At 41.6% G+C, this 20820-nt stretch overlaps 1 protein-coding gene across 3 annotated transcripts; it reads left to right on the forward strand.

The window, feature by feature from the left end:
* Window positions 1-602: 602 nt before the first annotated feature.
* LOC134652965 (tripartite motif-containing protein 2-like) lies at window positions 603-17460 on the forward strand. 3 transcript variants are annotated; one of them, XM_063508216.1, is made up of 12 exons: window positions 619-733; window positions 1036-1165; window positions 4362-4471; window positions 5272-5909; window positions 6120-6360; window positions 6829-6991; window positions 8161-8337; window positions 10607-10710; window positions 11202-11287; window positions 12138-12296; window positions 12822-12954; window positions 17213-17460. In XM_063508216.1, the coding sequence occupies exons 2-12, from the start codon at window positions 1146-1148 to the stop codon at window positions 17458-17460; spliced, it is 2079 nt and encodes a 692-aa protein (XP_063364286.1). In that variant the 5' UTR covers window positions 619-733; window positions 1036-1145. The 3 variants fall into 3 exon arrangements, with proteins under 3 accessions (XP_063364284.1, XP_063364286.1, XP_063364287.1); XM_063508214.1 differs by having other exon boundaries at window positions 603-1165; XM_063508217.1 differs by lacking the exon at window positions 4362-4471 and having other exon boundaries at window positions 619-1165.
* The last annotated feature ends 3360 nt before the right edge of the window (window positions 17461-20820 follow it).

The following is a 20820-nucleotide window of genomic DNA, read 5'->3' on the forward strand; positions in this document are numbered from 1 at the left end:
CTTGACGAGATTACCCGTTATGACTACCATTATTGTCATGAGATAGCTCTACACGACGAAGTGTTAAGTCATTATTATCAATTAAATTTGTTTTGTTATTTACTTTGTACATTTTATCGATATGTAGATACAAGTGTACGGTCATACGGTGTACAGTCAGCAGCAGAAGTTGCTAGGCGGGCGAGGTGTTCAAAATTACCTTGACGCGCTCTTATTCTCTTAACAATAAAGTCACGTCAAGATCATTTTGAACACCTGGCCCGCTTAGCAACTATTGCTGCTGACTGTACGTTAAAAGTGGGGGTATGGGGTATGTACTATGTACTTTATAATTATAACGAACAATAAATTAAGCGCCTACTGCGATGGTCATAGCAATAAGTTCTTGTACTGATAAAATTATAAAATTGGGCCCTTCATAGATGAAGATTCATGGGGCCCTTAGTGCACTATTTAGATCCAATCCGGACCCTAGCAATAGCCTTTACTAATTTCTATTTTTTTAAAGAATGTTTAACCAATTAATTCCATATCAAAATATACCTTATTTCATTGCAATAAGCACCAACGTTAATGCGAGCAAAGTAATCAAACATGCGCAATCGTAGTCTAGTCGAACGCAGTCTGACAGTTCGTGTGAGGTTAATGGTCGACTCGCTCGAAATAGTTTTGATTTTGATAAATATTTGTATTCAAAATTCTTCTCAATCATGTAGATTTGCAACGTGAAACAGTTATATCCTTTCCATTTCAATATTATGTTGATCAATAGTACCGGTGACAGGAAGTTAGCAAGGAAATATTGTAAATATATGATGTTTCTTTGTCATGAGAATAGTTTTTCTAATACTTATCGATCGATTACGAAAGAGCATTTAGCTTGTTTTATTAAACAGTGTGACTGATTTTAATTAAAATAGCTAGAGTATACGATCTATATTTGCATGAGTCTTTCTCGGCCGTAATAAAGACGCGTTAACGATCTACGCTAACGTGTTATGTGTGAAGTGTTTACTCAACCCGATCTATTCACAGCCAGTTACATTTGCTTAAAAAAGCCATAAAGTTAAAGCGGAGATTTGATGTCGCTACTTGGAAAGAGATAAGGAGAGGTGTGTCTATGTGTAGCTCCTGAGGTCACTTCCATGTATTGTTGCTCTTTTCTGTAAGTACCCTGCTCACTTTATTTATTTACTTTTTTTAATCAGTATATCTACTGGTATATTCACGCACTTTTTCTCCTTTTCGTTTGTTTAAATACTAGTAGTACAACTTAGTAGGTGTGACCTGTGTGATTAGTCACCTCTTACAAAAATAAACATTTCTTTAGCTCTGTAAAATAGTTATTCTTGTTCTATTAGCCTTATCCTAAGTAGTTTTAAGGAAGGAGGTAAAACCCATACTTAAACAAATGATGTTTTGAATACCAATACTTATTACCTAAATCTGCATTATATTTATTCTTCTGTTTAGTTTTATAATCTACTTAAATTATTAAGTTAAATAAATCAGAGTTGTGCTTTAAATTAAAACGATTGAGACAAGAATTGTAGTATCCCGATCCTTACACTAGGCAATACCTGTCCCGAGAGAGGAAAAGATGAATAACTAGGTATAGAAAAATAATAGATTGTATTCACAAAAAAATAAAATTTCTAAATTTTAAAAATAAACTTTTGCACCGGTCTTAACTCACTTATTTACAAAATTCTTTATTTTTTCCCAATATTGTCATGAAACCATTCAGAATGAAATCAAAATAATAAGTATAGTATTGAATGCTACTTGATATTTGTGCTGTAAATGTGTAGTTATATTATCAGTGAAGGTCAACCCTGATACTAAGTTCCTGTTAGAAGCAATACATAATTATGTATGAGTTCTAGAATATATTGCACTTCACAACGTAATTGTTTATTGAATTAACATTTATTGCACTTTACAACAATGGACAAACGGACTTGCGAAATATCATTTAGTGAACAGTGAAAAGTTGATTAAATAAATTTAAAGACAATAAAAAATTTGGGAGGGGATACAGTGCTTTTATTAAACAAATTCTTCCAAATTTTGTCTGTGACATATGCCAATTTTGCTATGTTGCCAATTAATAGATCCTTTTTTCTTTTTAGCCAAAATTGTTGTTGTGTTACATTGATAACCACTAACTTGCTGGTGCTGTGTTGTATTAACTCTATTGTACAGAACACTAAAGACAAATATGGCATAGGATAGGACTTTTATTGCTTTAATTTTACCAAAATAAAGCTTTTCATTGTAATAAATCATATTTATTGAACCATAATCATGCAATACTTGAACCACACTTGAGCAGTGTTTTGTTACAACCATTTCAGCAGAGACAAATAAAATTGTGTTATAAGTAGGTAGATATAATAAAATAAACACTACAACATTTTTAAATAGCGCAACACAATTATAAACTACATTATTCTGATTTAATTGCCTACATTCAATTAAAGGCAATGAGATGAGCGGGAGTCTGGTGGCAATCTGCCGGTGATTCACACATGACTGCATTATCACATACTAGCCAGCAATCAGGTTAGATTCCATGTAATAATGATGTAACTAATCATGCATCTGACATGTTCTAATGATCATTCTGTTATAACAACAGTTTGTTTTGAAATTATAACATTTACAGTCACCCATAAGTGTTCTGCTAGTAAGTTTTGTTTTTGTTGTTTTATATTGTCTTTATTGTTTTGTAATTATGACTACCTACTAACTAAACGTGCTTAATATGTTTATAACCTTTTAAGGCCCAAAGTGCATGACAATGTACACTCCATTTCAATCTAATTAGAACCTTTAACAAACTAAATAATTATATTAACTATTAATTTTGAGATGTTTAATTGCTTTCTCAAACAAACTGAAATCATCCTAATTTACTATACAACAAGGTTTCTAATTAAAAATAGTAAAATTTTGTAGGGATAAAATTTACCACAAAGGACCATTACAGATCTAATGACATAGTATATCATATTAAATGTGGTCAAATTATGCCCTTTTTCATTGTGTTTATAAATATGTAATGTATTGCTATTTCCTTATATAATCTTTTTATAACACAATTTACCTTCTACAATCAAACTTCCTTTTCTAGTTGATAAACTAACCTTAGCAATGTGGCTTATACAGAATTAATTTATTATTATTTAACAATATATTCTTGACAGTAAGTTTTTACAGGCGCTGGCCGTCATTGAAATCTAATTCAAAGCTATATTCTTGCTTTTACTTTAGGAGCATGCACCTAGAGTATACTGCTAAAGTTCCTTAAATAGGCAAGCCAGGGTGAATCAAGTTCAATAGGTGTTTCACCAATGCTACACTCAGAATAAATTCATGAATGAGTATCTTAGACAATATTATGCACAAGTATGTTAGTTCTGATTGAGCCAAACATTTTTGCACAATACCTATGAACAATCTGACCAAAGTAGTTATGCACGCATTTGCTGTACATTTGGGCACGTACGCGGTCCCACTATATTGGTCAGGTTGGCACGTAGATATCAGAATACAAGAGATTTGTCATTATTTTATTTTATCTTAAATGCCGTTGGAAAGTTCTATTATTTTATATTTTAAGTTTCAACATTTTCAACTACTACATAATAACTAATAACATAAGCAACATTGGCAGCATAAGCAAAGACATATGAATAAATAAAGAATTCAAGACTGTCAATGTAAACAAAATGTCCCGCTACCATGAAGTTTCATGACAAGTGGTGGCGCCATCTATGAAAATACCACCACCACCGCCACCACTTGTGAAGTAGCCAGGTCTCACCCGCCAGAAACCTTGCCATTTATATAAGTATTTTGTGGCAATTAGAAGTTTCACCTCAGAAACTAATGCTTGCAGATCAATACATGGTACATATATGTTCTGATTTGCGCAGATACACAAGCTGAATTGATTGTAAATAACGTAAGCATGTGTGTTCACTACATGTAAACAACAAACATCCGTGTTTGCAATTCGTTACCTTTTATTCTAAACATTTTGCGCAGGAAACAAACACTCAACTCGTGCACCGCAAATCATATTCTGTTGTTATTACGAGTAGGTACATATATTAAAAAAAAAAATATTTTTGTGTGAAACCAAATAAAGTCATTTTTCGTAATAAAATAACGGTGCCTGCAAAAATCATAGAGAAAACCCCGTGAATTTTTAGTTCCAAAATTAAAGGTTGAGGAATGAGGACACACTTGAACTTCGCATCTCGCTGCAGTTGCGCGGCATATCTCTTGTATTCTCATATCTATGAGTTGTCGGTTGTTTTCCTGTATCACTCGGCTTGTTCCATTTGTCACAGTTCACGTTTGGGCGTCGGGATGGCGAGCATGAGTTCGACGCTCGTCGAGACCGTCTCTATAAACTACGAGGACTTTAACGAGAGCTTCCTTACCTGCGGCACATGTTTATGTTAGTACAAGTTTTTTTATATCACCATAGACAAAGGAATGAGATGACGTAACTGGCCAATGGTAATCCTTATTGCATTTAGATAAGGTCTGCCAATGATCAAGTGCGTTGCTGTTAATACAAAATAACATGCGGTTGGTCTGATTTTGACCGCTGTTCTCAATGGTGCTGTAGAGTGCTGTAACTGCTGTAAGTGGGTTCTACACTAGACTTGGTGTTGTTAACTTGATTCTCAAACGGTAAGTCGGCGCTGCTTGAAAACCAAACAAATGTATGACGATATACAGCGACATCATCTTTGCTTTAAAAAGCAGTCATACGACAAATTGCTCCAATTTGTACGCATATTAACTCCTTTGTCTATGATAAATAGGTATGTTTGTGGTGGCAGAAAAGCGTACGGAACGCTAGATGGTAAACGGTAATTTAGCCTATAGATGTTTGTAGATCTACGGGAGTTACATGAGCATAACCGACCGTCTGGAGGTATGTATAAGTAGACAATATTGCTCTGATGGATTATAAATTAGACAATCACGAAGCTCATTTAGTCCTTATAACTTAAATTTACCGATGTTTTTTGTTACGCGAATTCAAGTTTGCATACCACCTCATCCGCTCCATCTTGATTAAGATCTGTTTTTGCTTGATACTATGTATTCTTAAATATCTCCCACACAAAAAGCGGCATCCTCCTAAGGAAATCAATCTAACATCGTTTAGTAGTTGTTTTTGTAGGCTAAAACAAGAAGTAATTAGGACTGGAAAAGTGGTTTGATGAATAAATAATTTATTTTCAGGCACTTACGACGGCGGTGAACACACGCCTAAGCTTCTCCAATGCTCACACACAGTCTGCTTACATTGCCTCACTCGAATAGCCGCCTCACAGACCAGAGACGCTGGTAGCTTTCGATGTCCCATCTGCCGCGAACTCATAACTATACCGAGAGGCGGGGTTCAAGCGTTACCACCATCGTTCCTCGTCAATCAGCTCCTAGATTTAATGGCCCGACAGAGAAGAGAAGTCATTCCACAGTGCAGTTCTCATCCTGGTCGCGAGCTGCTCTTTTGTGAGACATGCGACTGCGTTTTCTGTCGACATTGTGCTGACGGGCCACATAGCGACACGCCTTGCGACCACACTGTAGTACCATTCTCTATAGCGTTAAAAAGAATGTCGGAAATTCTACTATATAGAGCGAATGAGTGTTTAAGTAAGCTTGGTTCAGCAAGAGATGCTGTGGCCAGTGAGTTGAGGAGGTTAGAGGCTGCGGCCACTGCAGCTGATGACGCTATAGACAGGCATTTTAACGAGTTGAAGGCTGCCTTAGATAAACGACATAGCGAACTGAAGTCGGCGGCGTCGGCCGCTGCCACACATAAGCGGAAGTTACTTGAAGAACAGTTAAAGTTAATAGACGCTGAGAAAACCAAGGTAAGACCGATTCAGATGTGATAAATTAAATACTTATGGAAACCCTATAGTCTTCTGTTGTTACTCTTTGGATGCGATTTTCTACCCTAAGTTGGCAGTGGCAATCAGGGGTGTAACTGTTAATTTCTTTAAGTAGCGATCATGATTCCCCATATCTGGATAGTGGATGCGGCAACCAAAAATCATATAACATTCAATTCTCATTCTCAGGTGGAGGCAGAATGTTCCGGCCTCCAACAACAAGTGGAAGTTCGCGAAGTAAGCAGCAGAGCGGCAGCATTAGGCGCACGCCTAGGAGACGCGGCGGCGCTCGCCGAGCCCCGCGAAAACGCTTTCTTGGCTGTGGACTTCGCCCACAACGATGCTCAGCAGAGATTCGCGGAAGCACTGGCAGAACTTGGGAGAGTAAGGACCAGTACGACCTTTCCTGGCCTGTGTACTTTGCAATTAGGTAAGCATTTCATGAATATGATTAGATTTTAAACTTGCAAATGCGAAAGTTCTCTATATAGTGCTGGCAACTTCTTTGTCATCGGAGGTCTGAGATGTGTCATAGCCTTCCCAGTATTTTTTTAATTATTGTCCTTTCTGCCTTCATGCAGGGTCAGCACTCAGCAAGGTTATCTTTAGTATAGTCCCACACAGACACACACACACATACACACCCTAAAAGCATACACCTTGTCACCCTCTCTCACACATCATTTTAATTAGGTTTAGTTACCGTATGTTACCTACTCTTTTGTAAGACCCAAGATCTGTATAGGCCTGAGCCTGTGCTCAGCCTAGTTTGGGGCTTACCGGACACCTTTGTGATTGCGTACCTATTTTATTATAAATAAATTATTCTTATTCTTAAATATTAGTATCATACAATCAATGTGCCATGCGATGAAGCTCAGCAATCGTTGATTTCCAGAATCAGGGTGTGTTTGTGGTCTGGAAGTGAGCGTGATTCTCCGCACGGTGGATTACCATGGCGAGGCGCGCAGCACGGGCGGCGACCCCGTCAGCGCGGCCGCCACTTTGGACGACGCGCCTCTACCCTGCACCGTCACAGATCTCGACTCTGGTCACTACAGGTATGTATGATCATTTTAGAAATGGATTGGTTCCGGTTTCGGGGCGGTTTCTAGTGACTATAGTATAGAGGATTCTGAGATCCTGAAAACCATAGAGGACAGATGAGGTATAATGATTGCGACACGACCATTTCTTTAAAACTATTTGGAAGTAAGGATAGAACGCAAGAGAGGTTGTGCTAGACCCAGACCGTTAAATGGAACAAGAGGCGAATTCAGAAGACGCCGAGCCGATTCCAGCTCATGGGCACTGCAGACCTTAGTAACTTTTTGTTTTGTATATGAAATCTATTTCAGTTAATGATGAGGGGACTCTATAGCATATTAAAAATAGCAGGTCCTAAAGGTGTAAAGCACGGCTGCTACCCATTTCACTACACCTTAGAAACCAAAGTACCCCGCCGCCTTTGTCTGTTTGTGTGTTTGTATGTTCGCGATAAACTCGAAAACTACTGAACGGATTTTCATGCGGTTTTCACCTGTCGATAGAGTGATTCTTGAGGAAGGTTTGTGTATAATTTGTTAACCCTTGCGAATCCGGGGTGGATCGCTAGTTTAGAATAATACTATAGTTCGTTTTTTTTTGTATTAGAAAGAACTTGAAAGAAGGTAAGCGATCTTGACATGTCTTTTAATTGAAAAACGCTTTTTAAAAATCAGTAACTATTAGTTATAAAAGCAGAAGAATATAAATGATCGTTTTAGATTCATAATTGTTACATATTTGCAGTAACTTATTTTTAAAATGTGTTTTTCAATTAAAAGACACATCAAGATTGTTTACCTTATTTCTAATGCTAAAAAAATGAACTATAGCATGATATGATATATTATTGATGGAGTGTTTCGTCAGGATCCAATGATATTATATAACTATAGATAGGTTATACTCATACTTGAGGAGCACAAAAAATACTTCCATATTTATTTCCGTGCCTACAAAGAAATCTGTTATTTTTGATTAATTTTCTCATTCCATCCATCATTGTCACACTCGTTGTTAAACATAAGGTAGTCTCTTTCTCTTTCGGTGTGCGGGAGCTCGTTAGCACGTGCACATTTCTCGCTTGTCCAACCGCGTCTAAAGGCAACTTGTCCAATTTGTCACAAGTTAAGCGCTTCAATTTTGGAACGCCTATAACCTATCTTGAGTTATAAATCATTGTCAGGATCACGTTGCGGCCTTGGGCCCCGGGCGCGCTGACGGTGCTGGTGCTGGTGTTCTCGCGGCCGGTGCGGGAGTCGCCGCTGCGCGCGGACGTGGCGGCCGCGGCGGCGCCGCTGCTGCTGTGGGGCGCGCGCGGCGCCGGCAAGGAGCAGCTCAGCCAGCCCGTGGCCGTGGCCAGGTAGAAATGTCACCATATTAACATTGACTGTATAGTTTGTAGCTTTCTAGTAGACCCCGAAGGCTTATCCTATTGTCTATTGTTCAGTAAAACCGCACGTGCTACTTACCTGCAAAAAAGGGTCCTAATTATTCTATTTGGCACCTGAGCGCGGGCTAGTCCAACGCTCAAAAAACCAGTGTAGGTGCGCTCTCCGGTAACGCGCTTTTGTTACGCATCTCGATGACACATTTTAGACTGGTTCTGTAGCGTTCGACTCGCCGGCACTCAGTAACCGAAGCACCGATTTTTTATGCAGGTGGTTGTGGCACGTGGCACGAGCGGTTTTTCTTAACAATAGACAATAGGATTAGCCTTCGGGGTCTATTAGAAAGCTACAAACTATACTATACAATTAGTAGGACCAATGCCCATACATAATTATGATTTTCTTTTTACAGTTCTACCGGTAGATCCACGGACAAAAAAAAATTGCCCGTGGTACTACCAGTAGGACTACGCGGTAGGACCACGGGCAACAAATGGGAACTCATTACACTAAAGCTTTGGATTCCTCCGAAAACGGTGCCGTCATATTACGGCCGTAATATAGCGGTGAATGACGTCACTAGAACGTTGTCTATGTAAACAAGATGGCGCGGTTTCCTAGACGGCGTTGATTGTCAACGTAACGTAATAAAGCGGTGATGACGGCCGCCATGACCTTGTCGATAGTTTCGTGAACGTTTTATTAGATAGCGGTGACGCCATTTTGAATAAATAACACGAGATTTGAATAAATGATTCCGTACTACGATTATTTTCCTCTTCGGATGATATTTCATCCTCCAAGTAAATTATAGATGGTCAAGCAAATCTTGTCAGTAGAAAAAGGCGCGAAATTCAAATTTTCTATGGGACGCTATCCCTTCGCGCCTACATTTTTCAAATTTGCCGCTTTGACCTTGGTGGCTGACGGTGTTATGACGCCACGGTACTTTCCACATGTCGTCACCGTAAAGACGGCCGTCTTTTGCGGCCGCTATATGACGGCCGTCATATGACGGCACCGTTTTCGGAGGAATCCAAAGCTTAAGGCCTGAGTGGACGCTCGAAGCGGAGCGTTCGACGGGGCGTGCAGCGTGGCGTCGGGCTCACAAGTGATTCGAGCAGCGTGCACTAAGGCCGCTCCTATACGCTTGCATTTGTTTAACATGCACGCCGCACGCCCCGCCCCGCTGCACGCCCAACTCGAGCGTCCACTCAGGCCTTACACTTAGTGTCAACAGATGTACTGCATCATCCTTTACCATCGTATTTTCATGGAAACACTCGAACGTGTTACTATTTCAGTCAGTCTTAGGGCCAGTTGCACCAACCACATTTGACAGACTGACCAACGTCAGCTGACGCGCCCCGGCGCTTTACTATGAAACTTTCCATACATAAAAATTTAGCGAACTCTTTAACGATACGAACAGTTTGGTGCAACCGACCCTTAGTACAAAAAGTACGAACGAGTAAATACGATGGCAAAGGATTATGCACTACATCTTTACAACAAGTTGGTTGCTAGTTATCAGTAGCTGCACAGGTTTGTGGTGTCGATTGCGTTGTAAGACATAGACCTGACACTTGCAATCAACACTGTTACTTTCATTCAGGAACAAATCGTTGCTTGCACCCAAAGATTTATTGAAGATATTGGTGTTGTTGGAGTGCTGGCTAGGTTACCATTCGCTAATACACAAAACACTACATTGATTTAGTACTCAAATTGAGCATTTCGAGTTTAAAATTGTGCCAAGAGGAATAAAGACTGCTCCAAGGATATTTCAAAGGGTTGCCACTAATGTATTAAAACGTTTGTGTGGACGATGTTATTGCTGGACTAAGGGTCGGTTGCACCTAACCGATAAAGTGTTGTCAAAATTTTATTGTACAGGAAGTTTCACAGCTCACTGCCGAAGTTAAACAATGCTATAGTTCGTTTTTTTAGCATTAGAAAGAACTTGAAAGAAGGTAAGCCATTTTGACATGTCTTTTAATTGAAAAACACTTTTTAAAAAACAATAACTATTACTTATGAAAGCAGAAGACTATAGAAGATCGTATTAGATTCATAATTGTTACATATTTACCGTAACTTATTTTTAAAATGTGTTTTTCAATTAAAAGACACATCAAGATTGTTTACCTTATTTCTAATGCTAAAAAAACGAACTATAGTGCAACTGACCCTTTAGGGTGCAGGGTTTGTAATGTTTTAACATTATGATATAATTGGCAGATGTCCGAAGCGACGTGAGATCTACGTGCTGGACGCGGGAAACTCGCGCGTGATGGTGCTGGACGAAGAAACTTTCGCCTTCAAGTCGCACATCGTCAATGAAGGTCTATTTGTATTGCCTTTTTACAAGTTTTTATATTTAACTAGTGTTGTTTTGTTTTAATTAAATAGCTGTTAGTTAATTAGTGTGGGTCAAATCTTGGAAGCTAAATTTGACCCGCTTCCCGATTGGGCTGAAAATTGGCATACATATGTAAGTCGGGTGACAACTGCCAATGCAATGTTATGGTACCATCGAGCTGATCTGATGATGGAGACAGGAGTTGGCCATAGGAACTCTGTGATGAAACAACGCTACCTAATTGTTTTGGGGTTTTTAGAATTGTCTCGATAAGTATTAGTTGCCTGTGGTAAGAAAAGTATACAGTCAGCGAGAAAAACTTGAATTTTTTGCCATTACTTATTTCTTTTACACATAAACTTTTCTTTTAAGACACGAAATGAAATAAAAATCTGAATGAGACTGTTATTGATAAAACACTATGTTGATTAAAACCCGACATTTTTGTTTAAAATCGTTTTGTAAATACTCCAGGTTTAGCAGGGCGCAGTTGTACAGGGATCGCAGTTACGGCTGACGGCATAGTCGCCGTCAACTGGCGAACAAGGACACTCACTGAGGTATTTATTAGGGTAGCCAAATGGCAAAAAACGGAACCCTTATAGATTCGTCATGTCTGTCTGTCCGTCTGTCTGTCCGTCTGTCTGTCCGTCCGTATGTCACAGCCACTTTTCTCCGAAACTATAAGAACTATACTGTTGAAACTTGGTAAGTAGATGTATTCTGTGAACCGCATTAAGATTTTCACACAAAAATAGAAAAAAAACAATAAATTTTTGGGGTTCCCCATACTTCGAACTGAAACTCAAAAATTTTTTTTTCATCAAACCCATACGTGTGGGGTATCTATGGATAGGTCTTCAAAAATGATATTGAGGTTTCTAATATCATTTTTTTCTAAACTGAATAGTTTGCGCGAGAGACACTTCCAAAGTGGTAAAATGTGTGTCGTCCCCCCCCCCCCCGTAACTTCTAAAATAAGAGAATGATAAAACTAAAAAAAATATATGATGTACATTACCATGTAAACTTCCACCGAAAATTGGTTTGAACGAGATCTAGTAAGTAGTTTTTTTTTTATACGTCATAAATCGCCTAAATACGGAACCCTTCATGGGCGAGTCCGACTCGCACTTGGCCGCTTTTTTTATAAAAGTACGGCTCATTACCGTAACAATATTCAAATTATAATTTTTCTCATTAAGTGAAGTTTTGTTATACCTATCTTCTTGAGAAATAAAGATTCTTAAACGTGAAATATAGGCTCATCTGAAAAAAAAGGATGAAATTTAGCATGCATGTATCTTATGTAGGTAAGAATAAAATGGAAGTGGAAACAAGTTGTCAAGTGGGTGTCATAAAATACTGCATTTTACTGCCTTATCATTTTGCTTCTATTAAATGTTTCAGGTGAGCGTAGAGGGTTCAACTCTGCGTACGATCAAGTCGGATCGTCTAGTGGAGCCAGTGTGCGTGGCGTGCGACCCGAATGGTCGACGACTAGCCGTCGGCGACAACGGCGCGCGATGCGTGTTTGTGTTCGACGCTCGTGGGGTGATAGAGCGAGAGGTCAGTATGTGTGTGTTGATTATCCTACAGGTGAGCAGAAGGTTCAACCCTATGTACTATTAAGTCGGATCAATTAAGTCAATCAATCAGTCGAGTAAATTTATCACAATATTGTGGATATTAAAAAAAATGGAAATAATACAAAAATACAGCACCTGAAAGTTTCAAAATTAAAGTTTTTTTTTAACTTTCAAAAACGAAATAAGTAAGGATACCATTCGATTCCTTACATTTCACCAAAAAAAATATTGTATAGCAACTATATACATAAACGCAATATTTCACCGACAAAAACGCAATTTTCTTGTTTTGTCCATACTACAACGTGGGCGATGACGTCACGGCCTCTGGCCGTTTTGTATAGGGCGTTTCGCGAGTGAAGTGCGACTGTCGGCCTTTGACTACAATTTCTGACTTTTGTGTTACTTTAATGCAATGGGTCCCATATAGACATTTGATCCTAAAAACAAACCTGATTGATTGATACCATAAATGAAAATTTGTCATTAGCCTATTGTTTGTCAGGTGGGCGGCGGGTCGCTGGGGCTGGTGGGCGGGCTGGCGCTGGCGGGCGACGTGCTGGTGGTGGCGGACGCGGCCGTGCGCGTCTACGACAACAGCGGCGCGCTGCAGGCCACGCTCGCGCCCGTGCCCAAAGGTATACCGACCTTATAATACAGCGCTTACAGTTCATATTCGAGGGGCAGCGCTGCACCGTGATGCGCTCTCGCGATCGGTGGTTACCTATAGCAGTGATACGCTGGAGGCCACGCTCGCGCCCGTGCCCAAAGGTATACCGACCTTATAATACAGTGCTTACAGTTCATATTCGAGGGGCAGCGCTGCACCGTCATGCGCTCTTGCGATCGGTGGTTACCTATAGCAGTGATACGCTGGAGGCCTCGCTCGCGCCCGTGCTCAAAGGTATACCGACCTTATAATACTGTGCTTACAGTTCATATTCGAGGGGCAGCGCTGCACCGCGATGCTCTCTCGTGATCGGTGGTTACCTATAGCAGTGATACGCTGGAGGCCTCGCTCGCGCCCGTGCTCAAAGGTATACCGACCTTATAATACTGTGCTTACAGTTCATATTCGAGGGGCAGCGCTGCACCGCGATGCTCTCTCGTGATCGGTGGTTACCTATAGCAGTGATACGCTGAAGGCCTCGCTCGCGGCCGTGCTCAAAGGTATACCAACCTTATAATACATTGCTTACAGTTCATATTCGAAGGGCAGCGCTGCACCGCGATGCTCTCTCGTGATCGGAGGTTACCTATAACAGTGATACGCTGGAGGCCTCGCTCGCGCCCGTGTCGAAAGGTATACCGACCTTATAATACTGTGCTTAAAGTTCATATTCGAGTGATAGCGCTGCACAATCATGCGCTCTTGCGATCGGTGGTTACCTATAGCAGTGATACGCTGGAAGCCTCGCTCGCGCCCGTGCCTAAAGGTATACCGACCTTATAATACTGTGCTTACAGTTCATATTCGAGGGGCAGCGCTGCACCGCGATGCGCTCTCGCGACTGGTCGTCACCTGTTGCTGTACGCTGTGATACGCTGTAAAGCTTAGAACGTCCTGCGATTAATTTCTTGCAGTTTCAGTCTTGCGAGTGCGTGCGCTAATGATGCATCCCGTGCATTACACGTTTCACGGTTCTTGAAACCGCAATAAATAAAATCGCAGCGCGTTCTAAGCCTGAGCCATGCTCGTGCTTGTGCCCAAGGGTCCTGGGAAATTTCAGCCTTATGTACAGTGGTTACGTTCCATATTTAAATGGCAGCGCTGCGAAGCTCTTTACCGACAGCACTGATTCGCTACAGACCACGTTGGCACTGGTACCTAAAAGGTACGAGGAAATTTGAACATTGCTTACGTTCCATATTTAAGGGCAGCGCTGCACTTGCTTCTATAATTCGACGTTCCCACGAAGACGAAGTCAAAAAGGTTTTATGAATTCGCAGGCCACTTAAGGTTTTGTCACACAGGCGCGTTTAGCTTAGCGTGAGCATTTTATATGTAAAAGCGACGCGCCCCGCTCACGCGCCGCCCGGAATACTCGCCTGTGTAACGAAGCCTTTAAAGACTACCAATGGCCCTCGGAGCACCATTAAGTTAAGAACCATTAGTAATATATAAGTTTGGCAAGAGTCGCTTGAATGTGGAATATATACAGAGATTTACTATACTATACAGATCACGCTGGTTTTTTCTTATACTAGTATTATTAATTCTCTTTATTTATTTATCATCTTAAGTTAGGTTAATTTATAATATGGATATAAAAATAAAATACAAAAACACTTACAAAAACAATACAAAATACTTATAAACATATTATAAAAAAAACCTAACCTAGGGTGCCGCCAGCAGCGGGGCAAGGCCCAAGCTGCCGGTGGTCAGGGCTGCAGAGAGAGGAACCGACGGACTATCCGCGCCGTGTCCAAGATCACCGCCTTCTGCATCTGACCCTTGATCCAACCACCTAGCGAGAGTCTCTCAAGATGTTGGTCGAGACTCTTCGCTATTAGACCGTTCGCTGATACAACTATCGGGACAATGATCGTCGAATCAACATCCCACATGGCGGTTATCTCGTGAGCCAAGTCTAGGTACTTACTGGACTTGTCCTTCTCGGCTTTCACGAGATTCTCATCATGGGGGATGGTGATGTCAACGAGCACGGCCCGGCGTTGCGCTCGATCTATTATCACAATGTCAGGCTTATTGGCTACAATAGTCCTGTCAGTGATAATAGATCGATCCCAATAGAGCGTGGCACGGCCATTCTCGAGAACCGGCACAGGTGAATACTTGTAGTACGGTACTTCGCGGTCCACAAGACCGTATAGAAGAGCAAGCTGCTGGTGAATAATCCTGGCTACGAGATTATGTCTGTGCAAGTACTCGCCGTTAGCAAGATGAGAACAACCGGAAATGATATGCCTGAGTGACTCTCCGGGACGGCGGCATGCCCGACAAATGTCGACCGTACCGTCCCTCAGGATATATTTCCGATAGTTGTTCGTCATCATTACTTCGTCCGCAATTGCACAGGCAAAACCCTCGGTTTCTCCGAAGAGGTCCCCGAATCGTAACCAGTTCACCGACGCGAGCAGGTCCACATCGGGTCCCGTGAGGGCCTTGTAGAACCGCCCGTGTAGCACCTTACTCTCCCATGCCGCCTTGCGATCCGCAGTACTTAGTACCACAGGTTTGCGCCAGTTCTCGTTTGCCAAGGAGAGCGGCGTGAGGTTCCTGTCTACTGCCACCACATCACGATGCATCCCACACTCGTTGTTAAGGAAATAATTCCTGAGATTGTACACCTCGCGGTTGTGGAGATCCTTGGCGTTTAGGAAGCCTCGGCCTCCACATTTCCGTGGGATGTACAATCTCATAACCGACGAGCGTGGGTGTAGCATGCGATGTGCGGTGAGCAGTGATCGGACCCTCCGATCCAGGGCGTCCAGCTCGGTCTGAGTCCACCTTAGTATGCCAAAGGAGTATGTGAGTAGGGGCATTACCCAGGCGTTGAAGGCGCGCACTTTGTTGCCTCCTGACAAAAGACTGTTAAGGACTTTTGTGAGCCGACTGAAAAAGCGCTCCTTCACCGACCGTCTAATACCCTCGTCCTCAATACCCAACGACTGTGACATACCAAGGTATTTGTAGGTTTCTGATTCAGAGATAGATCTGAAAGACATTGTCTCAGAAGGTTGTAAATTTGTTGAATTTACAACCCTCCCCCGCTGTACATGCATAACCGCACATTTATCGACACCAAACTCCATGTTGATGGCACTACTGAAGACTTCGGTGGTGTTCAGTAGCTCCTTCAAGTCTTGGTTATTTGGTGCAAATAATTTGAGGTCATCCATGTACAGAAGGTGAGAAATGACTTCACCCTCTCTCCGAAGCCGGCAACCTAGACCCAAATCCTTCAGCAGGGTGCTGAGGGGATTCAGAGCTAGGCAGAACCATAGGGGACTCAGACTATCACCCTGAAATATTCCTCGCTCAATCCTTATGAAATCCTGCGGGCCAGGGCGGTCATCCCCGCCTCCTGGTTGACGAAGGACTGTGGTCCACTGCCTCATACATGCGCTTAGAAAGGCTCTCAAAGCTGCATCAACTTTATACAACTCTAAGACCCTCCCCAGCCATGAATGAGGCACCGAATCATAGGCCTTCTTATAGTCAATCCAAGCGGCCGAGAGGGCCTCCTTGTTCCGCCGGATTTGTTGGCAAATGGTCATGTCTATGAGGAGGAGCTCTTTAGTACCACGGGACCCAACCCTACATCCATTTTGAGCGGGGGCCAAAATATTGTTAGCGACAATGTGCGCGTTGATTTTTGTCCTCAAAATGGATGTAAGGAGCTTATAGAGTGTAGGTAAGCACGTGATGGGTCTGTAATTCTTCGCTTCCGTGGTACTACCGGACTTATAGAGCAGGAAGGTGACACCAGTTGTTAAGGAAGGTGGGAGAGAACCAAGCTCAAGGGCTTGTTGAAATTGTGCTGCCAAGCACGAGTGCGAGCATCGGAACCATTTTAGCCAGAAGTTGTGCAATCCATCCGGCCCAGGACTTTTCCAGTTCTGGGCCGTGCGGATGGCACAACTTACGTCATCGGGGGTGATAGTGACTACCCCCATAGGTTCGATGGACTCGCATTCACGCTCGACAACATTCATCCAACTCCCCTCGGTGTGTCCGACAGGCACCGACCAGATGCTACGCCAAAAGTCAGTCATGACAGTAGGATCCGGCGGCTGCGTGTCGGACTCACGAAGGTTAGTTTCCTCCCACTTTTATTAATTTATTATTAGTAAAAGGGAGAATGGTTTTTTAAAGTGGAAAAACTTGTTTGCCACAATATACCTAAAATATTTTCATTTCGTTTCCAGGTCGCGGCGGCTACGGCGGCGTAGCGCTGGAAGAATCAGAATCAGGCCGCCACATAGTATGCATACGTTCAGCACGCGGCCGCCCCGCGCTGCTAGTGCTGGAGGCGAACGGCGGCCGTATTCTGGCGGCTTGCGAGCTAGCTGACAAGAAGCCTAGGCGGGTCGCTGGGCTGACGCTGCTGCCTAACAAGAGGGTTCTGTTGGCGGATCTGGCAGGGAACTGTCTGAGGCTGCATACTTACTGGTGAATGGTAAGTCAATATTTTATAAACGACATATACCTACCTACGCTACTAGTATAGGTTCTAGTAATTGTTCAGAATCAGGCCGCCACATAGTATGCATACGTTCAGCACGCGGCCGCCCCGCGCTGCTAGTGCTGGAGGCGAACGGCGGCCGTATTCTGGCGGCTTGCGAGCTAGCTGACAAGAAGCCTAGGCGGGTCGCTGGGCTGACGCTGCTGCCTAACAAGAGGGTTCTGTTGGCGGATCTGGCAGGGAACTGTCTGAGGCTGCATACTTACTGGTGAATGGTAAGTCAATATTTTATAAACGACATATACCTACCTACGCTACTAGTATAGGTTCTAGTAATTGTTCAGAATCAGGCCGCCACATAGTATGCATACGTTCAGCACGCGGCCGCCCCGCGCTGCTAGTGCTCGAGGCGAACGGCGGCCGTATTCTGGCGGCTTGCGAGCTAGCTGACAAGAAACCTAGGCGGGTCGCTGGGCTGACGCTGCTGCCTAACAAGAGGGTTCTGTTGGCGGATCTGGCAGGGAACTGTCTGAGGCTGCATACTTACTGGTGAATGGTAAGTCAATATTATATAAACGGCATAAAAGCTACAGGCTAAAGCGCCTACTGTAAGCGTCCCGGCCTTCGCCTACGCTACTAATACCTATCTTAGACTACGACTACTTAAGATCGGTTTTCCTAGGATAGCGGTGCCGTCATATAGCGGCCGTCTCCATACTAAATAATATGGATAAATATGGATGCCGTAGTATTTGTATGGAGACGGCCGCTATATGACGGCACCGCTATCCTAGGAAAACCTTCAATGTTATATAATTTTAATGCATTCTTTATTTGATTATGTCATCGTAAAACAATTTTTTTATTTGACCAGATGTAAAAGTGTGTATTGCGCGGTATTTTTATAACTAGTACTCCTATAATTTAGGTAAATTAATACTAACAGCTGTCCAATTATTCAAATTTTGTCATTTCAGAATGGAAAGGTGGAAGAATGGAACGCTTCAAGCTGCCATAAGTAAGGCGTATCGTAAACGAATTTCATGCTAGTCGAATATTGCAACGGGGAATCGAACTGACGGCCATACGCGTGGGCGGTACTTGTACCAAAGTCAATAGTCGCCGCAAGGCTTCTATCTTATCCACAGACATATATCTAGATAGACGTCGCATTTACCGCGATTTGATATAAAGCAAAAAGACAATTTCTAAGTAAGATGTGTAAGCATCAACTGATTCTAATCTTTAAGCTAAAAGTGCTTATAATTTGCGTCTCACGGCGAGCCTAATGTGACCACTGCTGACTGAGCTGAATGTGCCCTAATCAAATCTAGTCAGAAATTAATAAATCCGTTTAAGATGCCCTAAAAAAATACCGCTTTACACACTTTCGGAAAAGATTAAAAGAGATGAGTTCGACTACAAATATATAATATGTGTTCTGTGTGCAATGTAGGCGGTTTTAGGTGTTCTACTTAGATATATGTCTGTGATCTTATAATTTACGATGTTCTTTAGTACTTACAGTATTTATTTACGTATTAAGTCGATTAAGTTTTTCACAATCATGTCAAAGTTGGCGAACTGGTTTTATTTTGTTGGTCCTTTTAACTTTTTGGTTTTTGATATATTTGGCGTATAGTGATAAGTATTTATATGATTATAATAATCGTTTGAAAAATTATGATATTTAAAAGCTTCAGAAATATTGTTATTGGCGTTAATTATCTCACTTTTGACTAGTCATTCGACGGTGGCATTTATGGTTGTCTAAATTTCGACACTTAATTAATCTCAATGTGGGTAGATATTAATTGTCTGCTCGGCACAAATTTATGACAAGGGTGTTGGCAAATTGTGAGACTGAAAAATAAACTCCTCGTTAAGGAGAAGGGAATAATTTATACCCTCAAGTTTGTAATTTGATTCCAGAGATTGCACTAACCTAACTGACGATTGGTGGCCAAAATAAGGTTCGCGTATTGTCCGTTAACCTTTTGGACGCCAATGACCGATATATCCGCAGCGTAGGTTCAACGCCAAAGACCGATTAATCGGTCACAGACCCCAGTGCAACATCGACCTACGTGCATATACATAAAGTTCAATTTCAGTTTTGACACTTCAATGATGTGGCGTCTGAGTGACAGTTTTTGTGTTTGACACGGCGTGGAAAAGGTTAACAACGTGGATGATGGTACTAAATAAACGTCACTGAGTCATCAATATTGGTTTTAATGTCGTGGTCATTCGTTGCAAATATCTGACATATTACCGATGAAATTCAGACAGTTGCTTCAATTTGTATAATTACAGTAGAGTCCGGTTATAACGACGCCCAAGGGACCGCTGATATTACGTCGTACTAACCGGACGTCGTACAAAACGAACTGCCAATTTTAATATATTTTTTTAATCAAAATAATTACGTGATTTTGTATTTATTAATACTTATGCGGCAATCAAAGAAAAAAAAAACATTTCCTTTAAAATATTTATTTACGTTAGTAATACAACACTTTGTCTTAAATGGAGAGACTTGTGTGTTTAGAATAAGCCACTTTTCAAGGTACGCGTAGTCAACTCACTCGTCATCCGCAAATTACTCGAATCCCGTAAAATAAAAAGTCGTAATTCTTGGGGATCTAATCCAGCTGACGTTGTTTTATCACACAGTTCCTATGGCCATCTCCTGTGTCCATAGATCAGCTCAAAGGTACCTACCAAAATATTGCATTGTACCTAACTTATGTACATAATTATGTATGTGAAGTTTAAGCTCAAATGAATAATGGGAATTGGGTTTTATTTAGTTTGCAAGATTACGAAAAGTCACATGACTATTTCATCTTGCTGCGTAGAGGCAAAAGGGGGAAGGGAGTTAGGTGCGCGGGACGGAGTAAGCTTCTTACCAACTATTTATTTGTAAAAACTACGTCGCTCGTCGTTGTAAACGGACTTGACGGACGGATTTTGAGTCAATTTCCGTCGTTAAAAGCGATCGGTCGTTATAAGCGGAGTCGTAATAAACGGTTGTACTTTCATAGTAGCTTGTACTAAAACCAAACAAGTGCCTATACTTACGTCGCTATAAGCGGTTGGTTGTTATATGCGAAGTCGTACTAATCGGACTCTACTGTAACTCATAGTTTTTTTTTGTGGTCTGAAATTACTACAAAAATATTGTTTTAAAGGCATTTGTATGCCAACCGGCAAAACATAGTGTTCAAATGTATATAGCTAAGACCCATGTAGACCTATATTTTACAAATAAATCATTCTGATTCTGAAAGGCGGCCAGTTGGTAGGTTCTTGGAATCAAATTATGAGAATATAGTTTCCTAATAAGAT

The sequence above is a fragment of the Cydia amplana genome, chromosome 12, assembly GCF_948474715.1.
Source record: "Cydia amplana chromosome 12, ilCydAmpl1.1, whole genome shotgun sequence".
Classification (NCBI taxonomy): domain Eukaryota; kingdom Metazoa; phylum Arthropoda; class Insecta; order Lepidoptera; family Tortricidae; genus Cydia; species Cydia amplana.

Excerpts from the sequence above, each read along its gene's own strand:
- LOC134652965 (XM_063508214.1), top strand. The coding sequence starts at position 1,146 with ATGTATTGTTGCTCTTTTCT. Across the intron at positions 4,472-5,271 it reads TACCTGCGGCACATGTTTAT|GCACTTACGACGGCGGTGAA; the intron begins GTTAGTACAAGT and ends ATTTATTTTCAG. Across the intron at positions 5,910-6,119 it reads TAGACGCTGAGAAAACCAAG|GTGGAGGCAGAATGTTCCGG; the intron begins GTAAGACCGATT and ends TCTCATTCTCAG.